The sequence below is a fragment of the Ambystoma mexicanum genome, chromosome 10 (assembly GCF_040938575.1).
Source record: "Ambystoma mexicanum isolate Mex_15411 chromosome 10, UKY_AmexF1_1, whole genome shotgun sequence".
Classification (NCBI taxonomy): domain Eukaryota; kingdom Metazoa; phylum Chordata; class Amphibia; order Caudata; family Ambystomatidae; genus Ambystoma; species Ambystoma mexicanum.
Window position 1 is genome coordinate 722,817,821 of NC_090932.1, and position 24,340 is coordinate 722,842,160.

The 24,340-nt window shown below is 45.7% G+C and overlaps 1 protein-coding gene across 1 annotated transcript in view; it reads right to left on the reverse strand.

Annotated features, from left to right (window-relative positions):
• The window catches only part of LOC138491675 (mast cell carboxypeptidase A-like), a 165,198-nt gene that overhangs the window by 68,743 nt on the left and 72,115 nt on the right, over positions 1 to 24,340 (reverse strand). Inside the window, exons 4-6 of the mRNA XM_069618317.1 lie at positions 19,991 to 20,096; positions 19,774 to 19,875; positions 4,307 to 4,408 (exon numbers count right to left, since the gene is read on the reverse strand). Of these exons, the coding sequence (XP_069474418.1) occupies positions 4,307 to 4,408; positions 19,774 to 19,875; positions 19,991 to 20,096 (310 nt within the window). The remainder of the gene's footprint in view (positions 1 to 4,306; positions 4,409 to 19,773; positions 19,876 to 19,990; positions 20,097 to 24,340) is intronic.

The window sequence follows — 24,340 nt, forward strand, 5'->3', positions numbered from 1 at the left end:
ATGAGTTTAGATATGTGTGCCGCAGATTAGGCAATTGCATTGACCTGCCTTGATAAGGAAAGGGTGGCATTGAGGTATATGCCCATTGTTTTGACTTTGCTGGACACTTGAATGGTGTTGACCTCTATGGTAAATGATTTGTATGATGGATCAAGTTTGTTCAGTGGCATTTGGGAACCTACCAGGAAGAGTTCCATCTTATCGTCATTGAGGCACAAGAGGTGGGACGCCATATAAGCATGTATCATGTGATAGACTGAAAGCAGATTGTTAGTGTTGGTGGTGTAGTCGCCAGTGAGGGGGAGAAGGATCTGCATGTCGTCTGCATAGTTGGTGTATGAGACTCCTTTATCATCAAGAAGGTCAAATAAGGGTTTGGTAAATATATTGTATAATGTTGGGGAGACACGTGATCCTTGCGGGACACCACTCCTGACTGGGACTGGTGAGGCTGCAGCGTTAGTGGAGAACACTCTCATGGTCCTGTCGGATAGGAATGAGGCAATCCATGAGATAAGTCTAGGAGAGAAATGGGCTGCTGTTGGCAGGTGGTGGCATAAGATTTGGTGGTCCACCAAGTCTAAAGGGGCCGACTAGGCCAGTAGGAGAAGTAAGGTTGTTTTTCTAGTGTCTTTAAATTCATCCTGCTGATTTATTTAGGTCTAGCAGGGAAAATTCTGTTCCGAACGGAGGTTCGAAGCCCCTTGGGCGCAGACCGAGGAGGTTATTAGATTCCAGGTAGGTCTGGATCTGTAGATAAGCTGCGCAATTCAGAATTTTAAGCATAAAGGGGACCATGGTGATGGGGCGGTAGTTAGTGGAATGTCTGGGTCAAGGGTAGGTTTTTTTGAGAAGTGGTTGGACCAATGCATCCTTAAGACTCTTAGGCATGTAGCAGGAGCAGAAGGAAGTATTGATAAGGGTAGTCATAAAGGTTGCAAATGATTCTGCGCAGTCCTTGATGACTGTTGCAGGGCATATGTTTCCCTGGCCTCGAGAAGGTTTAAGCCCTTTAATGATCTGATTGGCTTCGAATTCAGTGACCGGTTTGAAGTCAAAGGTGGGATCATTTTGTACTGAAGCGTGGGGCCTAGTATTACGGTTAATAAGAGTGGTGCTGTCCATAGTGTTTCTTTTAGAAATTGTATTTTTGGAGTTTGTCAATTTAGAGCAACATGGCATTTTAAAAGTTGACACACCAGGTGCTGTCCTGAGTGCTGGTGGAAGGGGTGGGCACTGGGGACACGGACTTGCATAGTATAGGGAAGAGCTCTCTAGCACTAGAGCTTGAATTAGCAATTCTAGTATTAAAGGAGGAGCTCTTTGCAGAGATGATGGCTTTTGTGTATTCCTTTGCTGCCAAGATAAAGCAAGCTTTGTTGGGCTTAGTGGAGTTTTTGCTCCATAGTGTTTCTGCCTTGCATTTTAGTAGACAGAGGGCTTTGAGTTCAGGGGAAAACCAGGCACTGCAGAGTGCGCCTGCTTTAGCTTTCCATAGTGGAGGTGGTGCAACAGTGTTGATACCCTGAGTGAACATTAAGTCATAAAGGTCTATCAGTGCTGCGCGGTCATTAGGTTGAGCCTGCGGGTGTACCAGTGTATCCATAAGAGGCAGAATGTGGGTTTTGATTATATTTTTGTTGCCTCTAGCGGCAGTGGCCGGGAGTAGTGGGGCCTTTGGAGGTGGGTCATTAGACACTGGAATATTAAATAGGATGAAATTGTGGTTGGTCCAGGGGCATGGGTAATTGGATATGACGGCTGTGTTACAGTTGAGGTCAGCTAGCCAATCCAGTGTCCGCCCTACGGTATGGGTGGCCATCAGGATACAATGGCCAAAGCCTAGTGCATTGCAGGAGTTGGCTAGAGACTAGACGTTAAGATCGGACTCATCATTGCGTCCCAGGTTGAAATCCCCTAGAAGTAGGGTTTCGGAGGTAGGTGTGACATTGGCAAGGATGTGCAAGATGTCCTGTTTGAATGAGAGGAGAGGACCAGTAGCACGAAAACTATATGTATGGTTATCGTGGAGGTATGAGGGAGGCTGAGTTTAGATGTCAGCAGTTCCCCAGTAGAGAAGGCAGTGGGGTATATTTTTCTGACAGTAAATGAGGCTAAGAATGCGACCCCACCGCTTCTGGAGTCTGTCCTGTCTTCCCGATAGGTGGCATATTTGGGTGAGATGGCGAGCGACAATGAGGGGCCAGCACAGCATGGAGCCATGTTTCAGAGATGGCTAAAATGTCAAGGCTGTTATTGGTGATGAAGTCTGGAATGTCGAGTACATGGGCTAGGATAGACCTAGCGTTCACTAATGCTGCTTTTAGGGGAGGTGGCAACGGTGAGGTGGATTGTTTACCAGATTTAGTCTTCATGTGAGGATTCTGTTGGATAGGCTTGCTGTTCTCCACTGTGCTATTGGTGTCATCAGGAGGGTTGAGACATATAGTCGGGGTACTGCTTGACTGAAAACAAGGTATGTCAGGTTGTGTGTCTATAGCATTGGGACTAGACATGGCTCTGTTATTGGAGAGCTGCTCAATTCCCTCTGAGGTGTTAGGTGTATGCCTGATGGTGAGGGCATTACAGGATGGGCTGCCAAGTGAATCTGATGCCTCAGGAGTGAGGTAAGCTCTCAGAGGTTGTGTCTCTGTGGGTGGTAGCATAGGTGGAATATTGTACCATGCTGGAAGGGACTCCAGGAAGGTGGGTGCTGGCGAGGAGTCGGCTGGGATAAGTGGGCAGTCTGGTCCAGGTTGGCTGCAGGATGATTGAGTATGTGTCAACTTGATACGTGCTATGGGTGGTGGCACCACAATTTCGCCTCAAGGCAGCGTAGTTAGTAGCAGGTGCCAGTGAAGGCAGGGAGCAGCTGTTTTTCTGTGTGTAGGGGGCTTGTGATTTCCTAGCACGCATTTGTAGACATGTTCGCATGGAGGGGCATTTTACGTGGCCCTCCTGGATGGTCCAGGGTTGATGGGTGCGTGAGGACAATCATGCCCATCTGGAGTCTCCCAGACAGGGCATAGTAGTAAAGAGTGAATCATATTTTAGCAGGGAGGTAGTACCTGGATTGGAATGGATGTTAGTTTTGATGTGGGGCTTGAAAACACATGAAGGGAATACATAGTGTGGGAGAAAGGTGGAAGGAGGAATCGCTGCATGGGTCAGAAGGGGGTTACACATTGGTATCTTAGTAGTTGTCCAAAGTTGGGGTTTCGCTATGATATGGTAGGGCCTAAAAACACCCAAAGTCAATTGCTTAAGGGACCCTACCAGGCATTGGGGGCCCAGAGTAGGTGTAACCCGGCTACAGTGGTATATGGCAATCAAGCAGGGCCAAGATATGTAGATAGGTTTATTGAAAATGGAAATCAGCAAAGAGAGCAGTATCACCCAAATGAGACACACAATGTAACTCATAGCCCTCACCCTATTGCCGGGCCCTCCACAGGCAGACTATAGAAGAGGATGGCCAAAACATCCTCCCCACCTCCTCTGTCCTGGGAGTTCACGGGAAACACAAACAGAAAGTCTCCTGAAAGCAGCTAAAACAGACCGTGTTAATTTGAATTCAACCAGTACCAGCCTAGAGCACAAAGGGATGAGGTTAAGATGTGATTTTGAAATTGTATCTATTGGGTTGTGATGTGTATTGTTATGATTTGTACGGCTGTTTGTAATAGTGTAAAGGCTTATGATAAAAGCATATGCACTTAATAGAAATTGTTTAAAATATACATTCCAATGAAATACAATTCTAAATCAACTAGAAGCATATCTATTGCAAAAATTTGAATTTCAAATTACCAAAATAGTACTTTATTGTCCTAAAATTTACCATACAACTTTTCATATTTCAACCACCTTTCACCCAAGTCCCTTCCACCAGAATTATCACTGCATGTTCTTTGTATTCAACCCTCCAACAGGAGGACACTTGCTCCTAGGTTGCGTTTACCCCAGCATCTTGCAATAGGCAGATCCACCATACCACCAAACAGCCATCACCTCTTTACCCTAAAAAAATACAACCAGCATTTGTATTCAGTCAACATATTTTTATCTCTGCATATTTTGTTATTATTTACTTTTTAATTACTATTGTCAATGGATAACTCACAGAGATATAAATTGTCCCATACCTTCCTTGTGGGCAGGGGCAAGGAAGAGAAGTTGAATGCTTTTCTCTGCTCTACTAATATGTGCAAGATGTTTTCTTAATATCAATATCAATAACATGTTAACATATGGAGATGGTAGAAAACTGCATTCACTGTGTGCATGTGCCCCAAAAATTACTGACCTCCTTCAGAAACCATTGGCAGAATGCAGGGGATATCCATTCCCGGGCGTGTATCCCACAGTCCATAAAGATGGCTTTCTTCTCAGAAGTTAGTTTCCCAACCTTTTTTCAATGAAACACAAACATTACAGGACAGCTGCATTGTTTTTAAAATGTGAAATATTTCTAATGTGCATACATTTTAAGGAGCTGGAACAGTCACATACACACTTGCATTTTCCTAAACACTCTTCAAATATCCATTTTTTCTCGATGTTCAGCTACAGATGACTGTGGCTAATCAGTGATATATACCACAATTGTTCTCAAGGTTGCAACCTTTGGTTTTCAAAGATGCTGATTCACACAGAAGCAGCTCTGATTTAGCATTGACCCAATCCTCGAGGCTGATTCAATTCACGAAGAGGTTACTGTGAGTAATCTTGATTTACTCCTGACTTATTAAGTCAGAAGTGAATCAGAGTTACTCCTGGTAACTTCCTTGTGAATCAAATAAACCTCTCCAGATTTAAGCCAATGGTCCCTCAGACTTACTCATAATTGGTTTTATTTTTGTAAATGGGGCCACATAGTTTTGTTATCCCTCCTTGAAGATTGGAAACACACTTTCTAACCAACACTCTCAGCATGTGAATGAGATGAAACAAGAAAGAGTTTAATTTATATGTGTTATATCATTTCTCGCTGTGCAACAGGTGTAGTTGTGTTCGCCTTCTCTTCGGAAAAAAAAACACATTGAGGAATGGATGGGACTATAGGAATACTGTCCCCTGTATTCGGAAATTAATGCTTTGCGTGAAAACACGACCAATACAGAAGCAAAAAATAACTACCTGGAAAAAAGTACCCTCCATCAGGTTGTTGCTAATGATGATTGTATTTCCATTGTACAATCAGAATACAGAGGAAACATTGCCCATAATGTGTGGCAATAATCACTAATAACAGGAAAAGTTAAATGTTGGTCTTAAAAGCGACGACATTATAGCCAACAACACCACAAAAAGGTTACCAAAAAGAGGACGTTTGATTCATGGTCCCTGCTCTGTGCCCCTCACCTTTATATCATATTCTACCATCAGTTGTTTTACGTTCAGCTGATGGAAAGTATCAAATCAAGGAAAAACTATTTTTCATTTGGCTTTTCATTAAGCTCTACTGTGGCTGGGAGGAAAGGTTATGCTATAGTTATGCTATAGTAGTGCCAAAATAGGCAACGGTGTGTATATTATAGGGCAACACTAGTCGCTTTATGGTTAAGGGGAAACCCATCATCCAGAGCAAATGCAAATATTCTATGGGTAATAACCTTTGAGCCGTAGGACAGATCACAGCGACATTTGACATTTTTAATTTGGGGCCGTGGCTCCCCAGAACTGGAAGATTTCATGCAAATCCGTGTTACTCTCCAAAAGATATAAAGGGCCTGTTTTTCACGTTTCCATTCATTTTACAATTATTACTCATGCGCATAGCCCAAACCGCTGGACAGATTTGCGCCAAATAAGGAACAAGACTGCAGCAAAGTGCTCAAAGCAAATCCTTTGTTGTCTTGCTGTAAATCTGTCTGGTAGTTTCTTTGTAATTTGGGGTAGAGCGGGGTGCCCGTACCTAAAAAAGTTATTTCTGTCTCCGATGTTGCATTGCTGGTGTCAAGGTTTTTGACTTCTGAAAATCTGCTATATGGAAATTTTGATTTGATTCTCGATTTGGTGTTGGAAACTTCCCTAAAAGTATATATGGGGTGGTAATGGGGTCGTTTTGAAGACAGGGTGCATGTAGGCAGGGTAATAAAAGATGATTGGTGAAGGTTCGGGGCTTGGGGATAGTGCAAATGATTTAATTTTGAGCGTTTTGCCGAGATCACCCTTAGTTTCCAGTGGCAACAAAAAATTGGTAAATACTTCAAAACAATAATATATTGAGATGTGGCAATCACCATGATTGCTTATTAGGAAGAGATGGGTATTTTAAGTTAATTTAGGAAGCAATCCGTTTTTTTATATAAAAAAATTACAGGATTGCTTCCTAAATTAATTTAAAATGTGTGTGAGGCCTCCCCCTGGCTGACAGTCGGAACTTCCAGGCTGTAGCCAAGATACTTATCGATTTTTCTTTCATCGATACATGAAAGCTCTTCCATCAGTAAGACCAGAGGGTCTGTAAACCAGAGGGTACTCTGGAATAGACATGGTTCTGATATCATAGACCATAATCCCAAAAACCAGATGGATAGATATTGGGAAAACACTACAGTCTGACCACAGTTGTCCTGGATCTGGCTCGCGCCATCCCGCAAACAATGGCGCTACAACAACTATATCCTACGTGATGCAGCAATTAGGCTACACGTCAATGACACCAAACAGTGTTTTTTTTTTTTTAAGAGAACTACAATGGTGAAACAGTGGCTGCATCAGTTTGGGATGCAGCAAAATGCATGCATAAGGGGAGAGTTATTTGCAAAATAGCTGCGTTCATGAAAGCCAAAGAACAGCAATAAGCCCCAGGAAAGATGGTGGATCAGGGAGAAGCAGAACATAAACATGCAATTCTGATCCAAATCCCATCCAAAATGATCAAGCAATTACAAAGCTCAATCTCCCAGTTTATATGGGCCAAATAACTCCCTAGAATTCCCTGTAGGATTCTCATGAGGGTGACAACATAAGGGGTACTGGGGTGCCTAACATTCAACGGTACCTGATGGCCAAAAAGATCAACAACATCCTGGACTGGTCAGCGGAACAAGTAGACAACAAATGGAAGCAGCTAGAACAAGAGGCGTGCACATGTCCCTTATCACACCTACCGCTCTTATCCGTACGGTATAGAGCACTGGTGGGAATTCTCTTCACCTCAACATGCTGCTGGTTAACATAGGGAATGCAGGCAGCTAAATAATAACCCTGGCCTGGTCCCCTTTCTCCGATAACTCAAAATCTGGATTTCACCCCGGGTCTTCACAAGAACGCTTTTGCTAGCTGGGAGAGGGAGGGACCGCTAACTGTAGAGAAGCTATTCAGTGAAGACAAGCCTCTCACTTTCGTGCAATGTAAAGAACGCTTACACTTTTAGGAAGTTGAACCTACTTTAGATACAAGATATAATATGATATGATATGATAAGTCATTTATAACGCGCCTCTACATAAGTGTTTCTAGGTGCGACAAGACAAAGGAGGGTAGACAGAGGAAGGACAAGACAAGCGATCTTACTAGGTCTTGTATTACTCAGATTGTGCAAGTGTGAAACGCAAAGAGCAGGAGGGAAGGGAGAAGGTGGAAGTGCAGTCCGGCCAGCAGTGGCTCTGAGTAAGTGCAGCCAGTGCAGCACAGCTCTGGGTAAGTGCACGGAGGCAGGGGGCTGAAGGGTTACAGTTACAGCCCCTAAGTGCGTGGTAGGCCCATAGGCAGTGCATGGGAAACTGATCAGGGAGGAGCCTGGTACCCAATAAGACTCTGAGGGTAGCAAGCAACCAGTCAGCACAGCAGAAACAGGAATGTCAGCAGGGGAGAGAGAGAGAGAGAGAGAGAGATAGAGAAAGCAGAGGAGAAAGGGAAGGTCTTGAGCTGCTTCCAGATTTTAAGGTGGTCCAGCTCAGGTTTGAGAGGACAGGGAAGCCATTGCAGAGGGAGGCAAATGCAGAGGAGAGAGATCTGCCCCACTGTCGGCCTTAGCAAGTGTCTGACCCTCAGAGAGTTAGAGGACACTGAGTGAAGGGATCAAGAAGGAAGGTATTTCGAAAGAGAGAGTTGGATGCAGTGTGGGCCTGGCCCCAGAAAGACTTGTGGACGATGCAGATGGTGTTAGACTTGATCCTTGCAGCCACCGGGAGCCAGTGGAGAGATTTCAGGGTTGGAGAAATACGATCCCTGGGCTTGAGGCCAAGGACAAGTCTTGCCATCCTCTCCTGGATTAGTTGCAGAGGGTGGGAACTAGAGGAAGGTAGAGGCTATTGCAATAGTCTAGCCTAGAGAGAACCAGGGCTCTGGAGATAGTGAGCTTCTGGGAGAAAGTGAGAAAAGGAAGAATAACTTTGAGGAGGTGCAGCTGGAAGTGGGCCTTCTTGGCAAGGTCTGTGATGTGAGATGAGAAGGAGAGAGTGGAGTCGAAGATGACACCAAGGTTTTCACCCCAGAGGAAGGAGAAGGAAGAAGGCCCAAGGAGGGCGGCAGAGTGAGAGGGAAAGTGGAAGCAGGGGTCCCAATGAGAAGGATCTTCTTCTTGCTGGCATTAAGTGAGAGATCATTGGAGGCACAGCAATCCTGAATCGCGGATAGACAGTCAGGAATGAGTGAGAGAGAAGAGGAGGCTGTGGGGAACCTGAAAGAGAGCTGAGTGTCATCCACATAACATTGAAAGTTAGAGGAGAAGGTAGAGATCAGGTGGGCCAAAGGGGCCAAGTAGACATTGAAGAACCAGGGTGAGAGGATAGAGCCCTGGGGAACACCGCATGTGGAGATAGAGGTGGTGGAGAGAAAGGATCCAAATTTGACCTGGGAGCGTCTGTCCAGGAGAAAGGCGGTCAACCACTCCAGGGCCTGATCCATGATGGCCAGGTTCTCACTGAGTCGATTGATCAGGATGGCATGATTGACTGTGTCAAATGCAAAGGAAAAGTCAAGCAGGATGAGGACAGAGGGCAGACTGGAATCAAGATTAGTGAGCAGATCTTCACGGGTGTTCAGGAGAGCAGTTTCATGCCTCTGGCTGCTCTGAAGCCAGACTAATGGCCATGGAGACAACCAACAGATTCAGTGTGGAGATTAAGCTGGGAGATGGTCAGCTTTTCCAGGAGTTTGCCCATGAAAGCAGTGATAGAGATTGTACAATAGTTCGATGGACAGGTAGGATCAACAGAAGGCTTTTAAGGAGGGGGTGCAAAAGAGAGTGCTTTTGGAGAGGGGAAATATCCAGTGGCGAAAAGAGTGATTGCAGAAATCGGCCAATGCTGGAACGATGGTGTCAATTTGTTCCTTGATTGTTCTGGAGGAGCAGGGGAGAACCTGTTTGGATGATGCTTTCATTGATCGGTCAAGTCTAGAAACATTGTCAGATGTTTTGAGAAAGAAAGAGGAGAAAGGAGGAGGAGAGGGAGAGGCGGCCAAAGGGGGGCAAGAGAGGAAGGGGGGTGAAGAGAGAGGACAGGATTTCCTGCGTTTTAGTGGTGAAGTGAGAATCTAGAGCTGTGCAGAGGACCTGAGAGGGAACAGGAGAGGTGGTGACTGCAGAAGGATTGGCCAGCTCTTGCAGATTTTAAAGAGTTTGGCCATGTTGTTAGAGGCCGCAGAGACATGGGCTTGGATGTGGACTCTCTTCTTGGACCGGACAGAGAGTCTGTATTGCCTTTGGAGCAGGCGGCAGGCCAGTTTGTCAGAGGATGCGCCTGAAGACCTCCACTTCCTCTCAGCCACCCTGCACTTGCATATCAGGGTAGTGAGGTCAGAGCCATAGCATGAATTGCACTTGGAGGTAGGCTTCAGACTGATTCTCATGACAGGGGCAAGGACGTCCAGAGTGTTACAGATAGAAAGATGCAGGTTAGAGAGGGCTGTGCCAGAGTGTGATTCAGCCGCAGGCATAGGCAGAGCATAGAAAGTAGAGGCAAAAGCATCCACTGACACATGCTGCATGGGTTGAATGGCCAAGATGATAGGTGGCAGGGCGGGGGTAGGCTTACCCTGAGGAACATAGAGTTTCAGGTGAGAGGAGAGCAGAAAGTGGTCAGTCCAAGAGAGAAGTGGTGAGAGGGTTAGAGAGGGGGATGTCTGAGGATCTGAGAACATCCATGGTCTGTCCGGCAGAGTTTGTCAGACTAGAGGGTACAATGGAGAGAGGGAGGTGGTCGCAGAGGTTGCGGGAGAGCTCAGAGGAAGGTTTACAAGCATCCATGTGGATGTTGAGGTCTCTGAGGAGGAAAAGATGAGAATTAGAGGCAAGGGGAGAAGAGGAGAGGTAAGCACACTCTGAGATGAAGAGGGCAACCTGACCAGGTGGCATGTAGATGGTGACCACAGTCAGAGAGAGACCAGGAGAGATAGAGAGCCTGCAGACCAGGTATTCAAAGGAGGAGTATGTCTGCATAAGAAAAACAGAAACATGGACGCACTCTGGAAGATCAGAGCAACTCCACCACCGTGTCGGTTGTTTTTGGGTTCGGAGAGGATCTTGTAGCCATCAGGGAGGAAAGTGTCAAAACTTGTGACAGAACCTTGGTGAGAGTGAGGACATCCAGACAAAGTTCTTTGAGGAAGTGGCAGATGTCAGAGGAGTGTGTGACAGCAGAGCGAAAGTTGAGAGTAGCGACGGGGAGCAGGTTGCCACATTTGAAAGACTTCTGGGTTGGTGTACATGCTTAAGGTACGGCCAGTGAAAGTGGTAGAGGGACCAGAGAGTGGGCAGAGGTGGTAGCCGGAGGTGGCATTGTAGCCAGAGAGGAGAAGGCAGGTGTCATAGAGGCAGCAGAGGCAGCAGGGTGTGGCAAAGGAGCCAGAGTGGTCCTAGTAGGAGTAGTAGGAGAGGGGAGGAAGTTGATAAAATGCAGGAGACGTCAATCGAAAAGTAGGAGGTTGGGCTGGGGGGCCTAGACCAAGACAGTGCCATTCAGATATACATTAATAATGGTCTTGGAGGAGTGGAAGGATACCAAGAGGACCTTCCACTGAGTGCCACCATTAATGGAAGATATAGGAGAGAGAACCAAGACCATATGAGGAGCCATAGTTCTGGAGAGGGAACGACAAAGAGGATGTCAGTGAGAGTCTCTCTGGAGGAAGAACTGATGTTGGTATCAGCGAAGGCCAGGGTTGGAGACCAGGATGTCCCTCTTGAACTTTTTCCTTGCAGACTTAGTGAGAGGGATAGGATAGGAGAGAGAGTAACAGCTATAGAAGATGGGGGAAACGGAAAGCTTCATGGAGGGTGCGATGAAGGGAAATAGGAGGGGGGTGAAAGAGAGAAAGGGAGATGCAAAGCCCAACGCTGCACATTGCAGAATGTACAGAGGGGGTGTCCCACAGTAGGGCACAAACAGGAGGAGCAGACAGGTGACACACAGCAGTACAATAGTACCTCCAGCGGGGGGAGACCTTTAGAGTGGAAGAAAGCTTATAGGAAAACAGTTCACAGTACAACAGTAACCACAGTGGATGGGATCCTAGAGTGTGAGAGAGACTAATGGGACACAGTTCACAGAACAACAGAACCACGGTTGAGAGGGCCTGTAGAGTGGGAGAGAGCCTAATGGGACACAGTTCACAGTACGATAATATCCAAAGTGGATAGGAACCTAGAGAGGTGAGAGAGCCTACAGGGACCCAGTTCACAGTACCACAGCACACCACAGTGGATGGGAACCTAGAGAGTGAGAGAGGGCTTAATGGGACACAGTTCATGGAACAAAGGAACCACAGTTGAGGGCACCTAGAGTGGGAGAGAGCCTAATGGGACACAGTTCACAGTACAACGGTAACCACAGAAGGAAGGGACCTAGAGAGGGACACAAAACACACATATGCTAACTGCTAGAGGGGAGATCCTAGGGTTGTGCAGGGACAGAGAACATTATGTCAGACAATAAGGTGAAGTACGCTCAAAGGCAGAGTAGTTAAGTAGAGAGCAGTAGTGGCTGCTACCACTTCAGTATCTGATGGTTGATGACTGTGCAGCGTACTCCCAATCTGTGCCGCTAGCCCTTCATTGCCAAACACATGTGTCACACAACACCGCGCCCTTAGCCAATGTGGCCTTTGCCGCAGATGGTTTGGTCCTCTCTTCTTGAAAGATACACAGCATGGGCATAGCACAACATGGTATGTTCGATCGGCCAGCGGCTCCTGCGGCCCTGCATCGCACAACAACGCACCCCTAGCCAGCGCTGGCTTTGCCACTGAGGGTCCGGTCCTCTCTTCTTAAAGAACATGCAGCGTGGATGTAGTGCAAAATGTTATGTTCAATCGGCCCGCGTCTCCTGCAGTCCTGCGTCCAAAAACAACGCACCCTTAGCCCACGCAGGCTTTTTCATTTTTCATTCAGTACATCCATTTGAGATACTGGATATCACATGTGAAGGTGAAGGAGGCCTATGCAAGGACACCCAGGGGTTTTGAAAGCCTTGCGTATGTAGGTGTGTCATGAAAAAAGATTTCCCAATGTTACAAATGATTTGACGGTGTAGAAATAATAGCCTCCTACCTAGCCCACCTATTTGGCCAGCAGGGAGGCCGAGTTGGGCACCACAATCCAGATTGAAACATGAAGTTCTAGATGCAGGCAGGGAAGTAATGTGTGTACAAGATGTGTTACTGGTGGCTTCTAACCCTGCATAAGTTACATGCCATCTTTCCAAACTCATCAGCGTTATGATTGGTGGGGTGGGCAAAATGAGCCATATGTCGTGACACTCCCCGGTCTGCCAGTTGTACTGGAAATAAATAATTGATAAAATAAGAGAAATCAAAGGGACCAAGCTTCCCTTGGTCCCATGCTTGCTCATCCTAGGAGGCAATGATGAAGAGGGCCACTACCCGGTAGCAGGGCATAGATCATCCCCACTCACCCAGCGGTTGAATGCTGCCCGACAGAACATAGCACAATTTTAGAAACCTCCAGAAGGGCCCACTGTTGCAAGTTGGTGGGTACACATCTGGAAGATAATCTTGATGGATAATATTACTGCAACCCTCTCTAACACATACCTCAAGTATCTTACAACATTGTTCCCATTCATTGAATGTGTAAGAGACTAAGGCCACATGCCTCATATGCCTCAAGTCCTATGGAACATTTCCCTGTTGGAAACTTGGATCAGGAGATGCAGAGTCACTAACTATGCACATTTACAGGTACCAATATTTGGTAGGTATGTTAAAATGGCCATGCAAAGTCACTCTGGTTTCTTTAACCCCCTGAATTATGTTATTTTGTGTTATATTCGCTTTACGCTCTTGATTTCCCCTTCCTTTGATCGCTGTTTTACTATGTTAGCTGTGATGCTCTTGAGAAAAAATTCAAAACGTAACAAATAAAGGTGTTAAAAAGAGAACATGTGTGGGAGATGGGTATAAGGAGGGGGCTTTTAGTGTTTTTGGGGTGTTAAATCGGTTCAAAAAGCTTATAATTGCATAATTACTTAAAAAGTGTGCAACGAAAGACCAAAGGAAGCCATTGCTGCTTTACTGATCATTTGTGTTGATTGGACTAGCTTTTCACGTGACTTAACAGTGAATATTTTGATTCACTCCTGGCGTCAGCAGGAAGATATCTACATTATTTCCCCACTCTCTTGTTTGTCAAAATAACTAATTAGTAATCCTACCACACCTCCACATCCCTCTTCCTCATCCCACTACACATTCGTAATTTTATCTTTGCTCCCACATCCCTCTTCCTCATCACAGACCCCAACTACCACCACATCACTCTTCCTCATCACAGTGCTCAATTCCTACCATGCCACTCTTCCTTGTCACAGTGGTCCACTACTACCATGTCACTCTTCCTCATCACAATATCCCACTACCATCAAATCACTATCCCTATTCACAGTCACACACTGCCATCACCTCACTCTTCTTCATCAGAGTACTATACTACCACCACATCACTCTTCCCCACCAGTCCCAACTACCACTACATCACTCTTCCTCTTCACAGTACCCCTCTACCACCAACTAACTCTTCTTCATCATAGTACCCCACTAGCACCAACTCACTCTTCCTTGTCACAGTATCCCACTAACACCACTTCTCCCTTCCTCAACAGTCCCCCACTACCACCACATCACTCTTCCTCGTCACTGTGTCCCACTACCACCAACTCACTCTTCTTCATCACAGTAACCCACTTCCACCACATCATTCTTCCTCATCACAGACCCCTACTACCACCATGTCACTGTTACAGGTCACAGACCCCCACTACCAGCATGTCACTCTTACTTGCACAATACCCCACTACCACCACCTCACTCTTCTACATCACAGTCCCCCACTTCCACTACCTCACTATTCCTTGTCCCCCACTACCACCATGTCAGTCTCTCATCAGAGTTCCCCACTATCATCACTTCACTCTTCCTTGTCACAATACCCCACTACCACCACCTCACTCTTCCTCATCACAGCCCCCACTACCACCACCTCACTATTCCTTGTCACAGTCCCATACAACCACCAACTCACTCTCCCTCATCACAGTACCCCAATACTACCACCTGACTCTTCCGCTTACCAGTCCCCACTACCACCACATCAGTCTTCCTCATCAAAGTACCGCACTACCACCAACTCACTCTTCCTTGTCACAGTATCCCATTACTACCACCTTACTCTTTCTCATCACAGTGCTCCCTACCACCACATCACTCTTCCATGTCACAGTACCTCAATACCACCAACTCACTCTTCCTCTTCACAGTCCCCCACTACCACCATGCCAGTCTTCCTCATAGCAGTACCCACTACTACCAACTCACTTTTCCTCATCACAGCACTCCCCCCACCAATACACCTGACCTTTCCTCTTGACAGTCCCCACTACCACCACATCAGTCTTCCTCATCACAGTATCCCACTACCACCAGCTCACTTTACTTCTTCACTGCCCCCATTGCCACCAACTCACTGTTCCTCATCACAGCACTCCATTACCATTAAATGTTCAAAACAGCAGGGGCGAGGCGCACACTCCAATTCCTGGCCAATATGTTACCTGAACAAGTATCCAAACCCAATCACAGGGTTAGATCCCAATCACAGGGTTGATTCCCTTTTTGCACTGTTGTGCTCCTCCAAGTGTCCAGATAATTCACAGGGTTAAATCCCAATTTGTTGCCCAATAGTTCACAGGGTTGATTCCCTTCTTGCACTTTTGTACTCCTCCAAGGGCTTTCATATCTGCAATACTCATCAGGGAGGCTGAGTTGCCATTCAAATCAGGTGAAACCAATATAAATGCAATTGCAGTCTCTAGGAATTATGGTCAATGTAGTGAATCCATTTAAACAGTTCAGGTGACCAGTGAAAGACTCCGCTCCAACACACACATCATACCCTTAGCAGGGGGAGGGGGAAAAACCATGATTACGGCTCTCCAGTGTAGGGCAAAATAACCCTGGTGCTGCAGCCTCTGGAGTCCGCATTTCCACAAGTTAAATGTTCAAAACAGCAGGGGCGAGGCACGCACTCCAATTCCTGGCCAATATGTTACCTGAACAAGTGTCCAAAACCAATCACAGGGTTAAATCCCAACCAATGGGTTGATTCCCTTTTTGCACTGTTGTGCTCCTCCAAGTGTCCAAGAAATTCACAAGGTTAAATCCCAATTTGTTGCCCAATAGTTCACAGGGTTGATTCCCTTCTTGCACTTTTGTACTCCTCCAAACGCTTTCGTATCTGCAATACTCATCAGGGAGGCTGATCATACATTGGCAATACTTATACCTTTGTTGGGCACTTCATGCCTTCCAAAAATTATTAAATGAATGAAATTCTCCCTACTCCCCCCTTCCAGAATACCACATCCCTCAAATTACATCTTCATAAACATTTAAAGTAAATGTAGGATCCTATCCCGGGATTTTTGTTTTATAATAAAAAACAGGGATTGCTTCCTAAATTCACTGATACTATGTCTCATCTCTCAAGTTGCATTTACTGCACATGACACATCATACATTCAATATTCTCCAAGTATTTACTCTTTTCTTTTGCTGCTCGGTCAGGAATAAGACCTTAAATTTCGATTTTGGTCAAATGGCTGCAAATGAAAACAAAGCTTCAATATCCCCAGGCCCCAAACATTCACAAACCTTCTCACTTACATGGGCATAATTCTAGGGGGGACAAGGGCCCTGCATCTTTCATGGCACACCACGGTTTCCTTTAGATGTGAAGTCCCCCCCAACATTTTCTTCAAATTTACTCCAATGCTCACTTACCTTGACAACATGCTCCCTAGCACCAAACCTACCTTCCCCCATTCATATACATATTATATGTGAATTTCTTATCAAATAATGTTGATATTTTGCTCTTGCAGTTTAAGGTTTTCTATATAGTGGTTTTTCAGAAATGAAAATCTTTGTCTCCAGCAATGAATCATGGGAAATACACTAAACACTCTGCTCTGTACCTAATTAAAAATAAAATACTGCAAGGATTTATGCCAAACCAATAAAGTATTTCCTTCACACACGTTGTGCACTTTTGAAGCAGATTTGGCAGAAATCGGTTCAGTGGTGCAGGCTGTTCATGTGAGCAAAAATTGCACATTTTCCCAATCGGAAAACCAATGCAAAAAGTAAAAACACACCTTTTTACAAGTATATCTTTTCAGCAGTAAAGGGGACATGAGTGAAGTTTTTCAGTTTTGAGGGCCGGAGGATAAAGATTTTGTGCCAATTTAATGCTGATCTGTCCTGCTAGTCAGAAGGTTTTAGACATAGAATGTTCACATTTGCAATGGATCATAGGTTTCACTTTAAGCATAGGGTGACTAGTGCAGTCCCACAATATATCTCTTTTTATGTATATATAAATACCTTGCACCCTATAGCTAGGATAACATTAAATTGCATCAATGTTTCCTTGCTAATCATTTTGAACTCACTGGACAGATTGCTGACTTTTTTCAGAGAATGAAAATGGCTGGCCAAGGACCCTCCGGACCAGACATGTTTGGGAAAATGTGCTAAATGGTTAAAACATGATTAAGAAAGCAATAAAAAATGTTTTTGGTCTTCATCCATGCATTTTGTGGAACGTATTTGCTCCAAATAAGAAACAGGTTGGGCACAAATCGTTGCAAATATACAATTTTTTAGTTTGGTTTAAATCCTTCCAGTAGTAATAATTGATGAAGCAAGGAGTGCCCCCAGTCAAAAAAAGTGTTTACAATCTCCAATTTGTCAATTGCAGCCGTGAGGCTTTTCATTTTTTGTTGTGCTTGATATTAGTGATTCCTGCCGCAATTCCACAGGAATACAAAAAAGAAAAGTGGGGGAACATTGGCCAACTGGCTAGGTGGAGAGGTTGAGGCGGGCTAGGGAGTTTATGTAAGGCAGATCCTTTTGCCAACGGAATCCCACGGACTGACTGCATTCCTGCAGGAACGTTGAAAGATGCACTTGGAAAAGATGGTATCACACAAGACTGCAGGCAAGAGGGGATAAATGAAGGGAGGCTTTACACATTGGGGAGGGTGGTGGACATGAGAAAGTTGGAGAAGTCACATGGAGAGTGGCAGTGGGGATGAGAAGACTTTTACGTTTTCAAGCATTTTCCCACGACCACAGTAATTGACAAATGCCGCAATATGCCGGGAACAATTACTTCTGAAATACAGGGTGGGGCTGAGGTGACCACAATATGTTCAGTGGGCATTTTATGGAAAACATGAGGCGGTATGGACCACTGGCCATGGCTGAAAGGTTACACATTGGACCTCATCACAAGTCTGGCGGTAACCCTGAAATGCGGCGGTAGTGCTATTTCCGCCGCATTTAAGGGTCCGCCAGATCATGGCCTTGTCGGATTTGCCCCCAGCTCTTAGCTGGGGGAAATCCGTGGCAAATTAGCCGGTTTTCGGTGCTATTACCACGGCGGGAAATCCGCCGGCGGGATTAGTGCAAATTTTCTCCATTGGGCCTAATGGGGAATGAGGAATTCCCGAATGGGCCCAAGGGGGAATGGGCACTAACCGTTCCGCCAAACCTGTGATACGGCGCAAATGGCGCTGGGGGGTTTGACAGTAGGGCTAATAGCACTGGTGCTAATAGAACCGGCGTTACTGCCCAACTCGTGATGAGGCCCATTGCCTTTTATTTTAATTGGTGCCTCATGAACAGTGGGTTCAGGTTATTTACTAGTCTGGGGAATATGGGCCAAAGCTGTAGTCCAGTTGTGACAGTATTTTGGACCAATTGGTATATTGCTGACAGTTGAAATGGCAAATGGCAATGGACAGTGGGATCTGGTTGTTTATTAGTGAGAGGCATAAGGTCACTGGGACTGAGGCCGTGGGCGAGTCTTTTTACCTAATGATTGAAAAATGGACAGCGGACATGACTGAAGGTCTTGGCCACTGGGCATTTGTTACTAGGAGGGGGAATATGGGCCAGGCTGGGGGTCATTGGCCATGCTGAATGCTACACAGTAATTTGTACTAATTGGTGCCACATGGAGAGTGACTGCTGCCAAATGCCATGGCCAGGGGGCCCAGGCAAAGACATAGCATTACAAATCCCTTGTAATCCAGTGAAGAAACTTTACTTACGACAGAGTTAAGCCTTAAGATAATTTGATTCGTCGCAACAAATCCCAGGAAATTCAGCAGTTATGAGAAGTGACTGAAACTTTAATTTGTATTCCTCGCCATTGCACAGCCTATGAGCGCAAACATGATACCAGAGCAGGGATCAACAATCAGATGAAAAATGAGACATCCACGGTGGAGGCTCTTAGTTAAGATTGTGATCACTTTCTACGCCTGCCAAATCTCCTGGGTTTGTTGTGAGAGGGGTGGGAGGAAGTCCTGTGTACAAACCATCTAATAATTCGAGGAACCCTCCCGTCCACCCATCGCAAGGGCAGGCACTCAGATGCTTAAGAGAGTAAGTGTGTGGCAGAAACACAGTATTTACTGTAACACTAAGGATATATTTCCAAAGAATTTGGTCATGAGGAGAACACCACTTCTTCTTTTACTCCGGCATGTTGATGGAAATAATCCCACTGTTGATTCCCATACAGGTACAATTCTTTATCATAGTGACTGCAAATCATTGTTCTCTTCGAATTCAGGCAGATAAAAATAAATGGTGCAAGGATAAAACCATGGGGTTTGGCTGACATGTGAGAGAAATCTACAGCATGATTAGGGCTCAAGTGGAGGGTACACGCGGGTGGATGGAGTCCACCCACTTTTTTCAGAGGGTGGACTGAGACCCCCCCAGCTAAAATGAGAAACATTCATTGAATGCCCTCTTTGAGTTTACGAATTAAAGCCAACCTCAGGGATGGAACTGCAGTCGTCAGGTTTGCAGACCGGACACTGCACCACTGAACTATATATCCGTATGAAAACTAACAAACAACTAAGGTTGAAATGTCCCATTTCAGTATTGCAAGTTCCAGGGAAAACATTTGTATTGATTCTTCGAGTTTAAAACATGCACACCTTTTAACGTTTTCAAAAACACCATTAGACGAAAAATATCCTCTCTTGGTTTTGTGTGTGTTTTGCTTTTATCAAAGGAAAAATCAATTCCTCCTATGCAATTTGGGTGGTTATGCAAAGCCAATTAAATTAAATGTACATATATCACACTGATATGCTCATTTCTGACGACGTTACATCACATCCCATTGCGTTTATTGATGAGTCCCCCCACTTTAACTTGATACAACAGTATATATTTTTGATTGGCTCCACGAACCGTGACTGATTCTTATAAGAAATATACCTTTAGCAGGAACATAGGACCCCCTTCACTAGTAGTTCCAATTTCAACACGGGAGACCAGTTTGGGATTCTTTTCCGCGATTCGTTTAGTCCAGCTAATAATCTTGAAAGTAAGAAATTTATTTTTAAAACTCACTTAAAGTTTAATAGAGTGAGACAGCAGCGGAGAAAGCCTAATTGTGAGTGTAGGATAAAATGCATGGAATCCACATTCCTACCTGGTTCCAATTATTGTATCTGGTGTAGCTGTGCGCGCTAAGAGGGAAACGCCTTCTTTTGGAAAACTGTTTCTCGATCCCTTCTTGCAGGTTATGAAACAGAATCCTGTTGGATAGAGGAATGTTTAAAGCATTAATGCACAATCATGTTAGTGTGTGCATTTGAAGCAGCACAGGTTTGTCATAGTATCCTAGGCAATACTAACAGATGTGGTTTTCATTGAAATGATTTGACAGATCCTTTTAACATTATTGAGGCGATATGCCCCGAGGTGGTGGGCCCACCCTATACGTAATGTCCTACCACCCAAGTTAAGGGTCCGGGAGCAGCGAGGGTCCCTTAACCAGAGTGACGGGCCGTTACTTACAGGGAGGGTCTGCCACCTCAGGGCATATCGCCATTAGTACCCGTGTAGCTGCCTACACGGGTGCTAATGCTGTTTATTCAAAATAAAAAAGAAACTTACCTTAGAAGCGCGGTTCAACGTTGTGCAGTCCTGTTGAACAGGACGTCTGTTTTCTATGCTGATGTTGGACGTCATCCTGGTGGGTGCAACGAACACTGGCTTAAACTGCCAGTGAAAGCCTGCATTCCATGCCATCTGACAGCCTGCTCCCCCGCTGCCATCTTCCCCATCCTCCATCCCCGTTTTTTTGGTTTACATCTCCCCCACACTTATCTTATTTCAGTGGCTGTGAGTGCCGCCGGTGAAACTGCTCCTTCCCCTTGTCTCCTGCAGGCTGCCATGGAGGCCATCTTTATAAAGTATTTTCCTGAGTTCATCCGGATGCGCAGCCTCCCATTGAAAGAAGGAACATCAATTTTTTTAGCACCCCAGTTTCCCCTTTGGTAGCCTGTGGTGTTAATGGCCTTAAGCCCCCGTTTCAAGTGCTGGAACGTGGGTAACGGCCTGGAGCCTGCGTTATTGGCACTCGCTTCGCTCGGCCCATTAACTTGGGCTGTGGGCCGTTAACCCCTGTTTCAGTACTTGAAACGTGGGCTGAACGCCACATTGAAAATTGGCTTCCTGTTCAACAGGACTGCACAGCGTTGGGCCGCACTTCTAAGGTAATTTATTTTTTCATTCAAAACCCCACTCTTACCACCCATGCAGGAAACTACGCGGGTGCTGAGAGAAGAAGTGGGAGGGAGAGCGGGGAAGGGAAGTGGGCGCCAGCTACCCAGGCAGCTCGACACGCTGGCTTGTACAATACAGTACAGCCAGCATTCTAAGCCTCCTGATTGGCTGGTACACCACTGAATGGTGCTAATGGTTAGTAGACGCCGCACATCCTCCCCCTTGAAAATCATCACATTGGTTCTTTAGATAGCGAATATTCAGGCTCAAGGTGTGCTATCAATAAGCAAACTTCCTTGGACTTTAATCAAGTTTCGGCAGTCACTTACCACTGCTATCTAGAGCTGTGTCTCTGCACCTCACTACTCCCTGGTCTTTTTATGTACAGTCAACCATTTTGACATTGGCCTTCAGATGCTGTGAGCCTGATGATTTTGTTCTGGTGCCAAAGCAGAAGGAATTCATGTTTTTTGTCTGAGAAGGCACAGCAAGGTGGGAAGGGCAGCATGAGGATAACACTAACGTGAGGTCGGCTGTGAGCTGGACCAATACAATAACAAACCAACCAGATTGCAGCAGGAGCAAAGTTCAAAAGAAACTTGCATGGGATAGAAGACTGACTTGGCACACATGGACCTGCCGGAAAAGAGCATAACATAGGCAGGAGGAGGGGAGCACATCTAAAAAGATGCTAATGCAGGGGGCAGTAATTAAGCAATAAGCCCCGAGCTGTGGGGGCATTACCGAGTCAGGTAATGCCCCGGGGCCCAAAGGCCCCAGGCATTACCTCACTCATTAATGCCCCCATGGCGCGAGGCTTATTGCTATTAGTACCCCGGCCCGCAAGACTGGGGTACTGATAATATTTTTTCTGTTCCGAAAATCTGTGGCGTTTCGGAACAGAAATAAAAATGTCAAAGAAAATGGCCGCTGGGGAAGGGAAAACATAGTCCGTTTTCCCTTTCCATGGCTGCCATCGGGTTTGCTCTCGAAAAAGGAGAAAGGTAAGTGGGGTTGGGAGGGTGGGGAGGGGATTGCTTGCAGGGGAGGTGGGAGGAAAAACAAAAACACTTACCTGAATCCCCGGTGGGGGAGGATGGCAGCCCCAGCTGTGTGGAGGCACGAGTGGGGTTGGCCCTGTTTTGAGCCTCTTCATTGGTTGAGGGGCTGCCACACCCCCCACCCCCTGCCGGGAACAATGGCAAGGAATCCCGGCCAAGGGATTCCCACTCGGGTAATCCCCAGCGAGGGCCAATCAGAATGTTTGTTACATTCTGGTTGACCCTCGCCGGGTACTAATGACATTTATGAGCATCTGCAATAAGGTACTGACGAAACGTGTGTCAAAATGAGCTCCAATACTCTTCACACATGATCGACCATTCTGCAAAAGTATTTGGAGTGTCCAATGCCATTCACCACTTTAATGTGTTATCAGGTAATATTATCCCGACCAATAATATCACCAAATATATGGTCCTCGGGAATGGCCATGGGCGATATTATAATTGAGGATAATTGGGAGCAAGGGTTGTAGGGTTGGGCCTGCTCCCTTTAAAAAAAATATGGGGGTTGCAGGGGTGTCCCCCGCAGGTTCTATGGGCTAATATCACTGCAAAAACAGCTGCCATTCTTGTATGGATATATTTTTGCAGCAATATTAACACATGCAACCTTTAATGTTTACTCTGCGCTCTTCCTTAAATCCCATAGTATTTTCTTTGCTTTTGTAGTCCCAATTTATATTTTGCTGTAGTGTCAGCTAGATTTGCAATCAGCCTTTTTCGGAATACATAGGATAAGAAAATTATTGTGCCTATAGAAATTCTGCGGTTTGTGCAGGCAGTAAGTTCTTAGATTTGAATCGTTCAATTCTATCGAGGAACTTATATCTTTAAATTTCAGTTCAGTGGCCTGTTGTCTCCTGGGCGCATTCTTTAGTATTAGGGGAGGCATTGCCATACACAGGGGAGTTGCTAGGTCTGGAAAAGACCCGGGGCTGAGCTGATGTCGGTACTGTCGGGACTGGGGGCTAGCTAGTCTTTTGGCTGTAGCTCCTGAGATTCTATCCGGGGCTACAAGCAAAAGATCAGGGGCTATAGCCCCCTTAGCCCCCCCTAGCAACGCCCCTGGCCATACACGTCCTGTCCTGCTTTGTGAGTACTTGGAGAATGGGGATCTGCGTGGTTTCTCTGAGAATTATCCCTCAGAGCCCATTTCATAGAATGTATTTTTTTAACACTTTCACTGAAAAGCAATGGGGGGAGACCCCCGCAAGCTCCTCACACCACCCCAACTTAATTTATACCCTAACCCAACCCCCCAACTACATTGCTGCGAAATGTGTTAAAAGAAATGCGACGTAATGGGTTTTGTCGAAATATTCTGCCATGTAGTGGTAGAACACTGAGAAGAACACCGACCTTTATTCTGCTTTGCCTTTCTAACTTTTGGCCAACATGGAGCAGAATGAGCAGCCTCTAAAAATTCACGTGGATATTTAAACTCATGCTGAGAGGAAAAGCTGATTCAATGCTCAGTACTTTCTGGGGGGGCAACACAGGTTCCTACCTTAGGGGCACACACCCTGCATATCCCTGAATTTGCGGAAGAAGCACTGCCAGGAAGTCTTTCCTTGAGGCTTGTGCATCACCTGGCAGTCTAGCCTCCCTGCATCTCCCCCCCTAATTGCTGTCTCCTCTGCTGTGGTCACTGGGACGTTCTTGATGTGCATATGCGTTAGAGTTTGCAAGGATATCTGAGAAGAAATATCTCCCAGAATCCAGTCTGTATTATGATAAGTGCATCAACAGGGTAACGAGAAGCTGGGGTCTCGTAGGCCTACCTGTCATACCATCACCCACATCCTGTTATGATAGATAGGGTAGCTTCAGAACTATAACATGGACTTAAGATAATATTATCTGCTGTCTTGAGAGAGTCCAGAGCCTCACAGGAAACTCCTGACTCACTAATATCAGAGGCCTGCTCAATAATATGTGGGCATGTCCTGGCTTTGCTATCCATCTTCTCTAGAACATGTTATGCTTGTAATCAACTAGTGCCCAGATAATCTGGTGCCTGTGGCCTGATCTTGGTTTCAGATACCCTTGGCCACCATAGCTTTAGGCATCATTCAGAAGCATCACCGAAAAAACTCATTTGCAAGTTGTATACCACAATGACCTAGGCAATTCCTCATAAAAAAAAGCTCCTTAATTCAATGATTATGTATTTATATAGCACTTTCACCAAAGAAGCAGCACGTAGA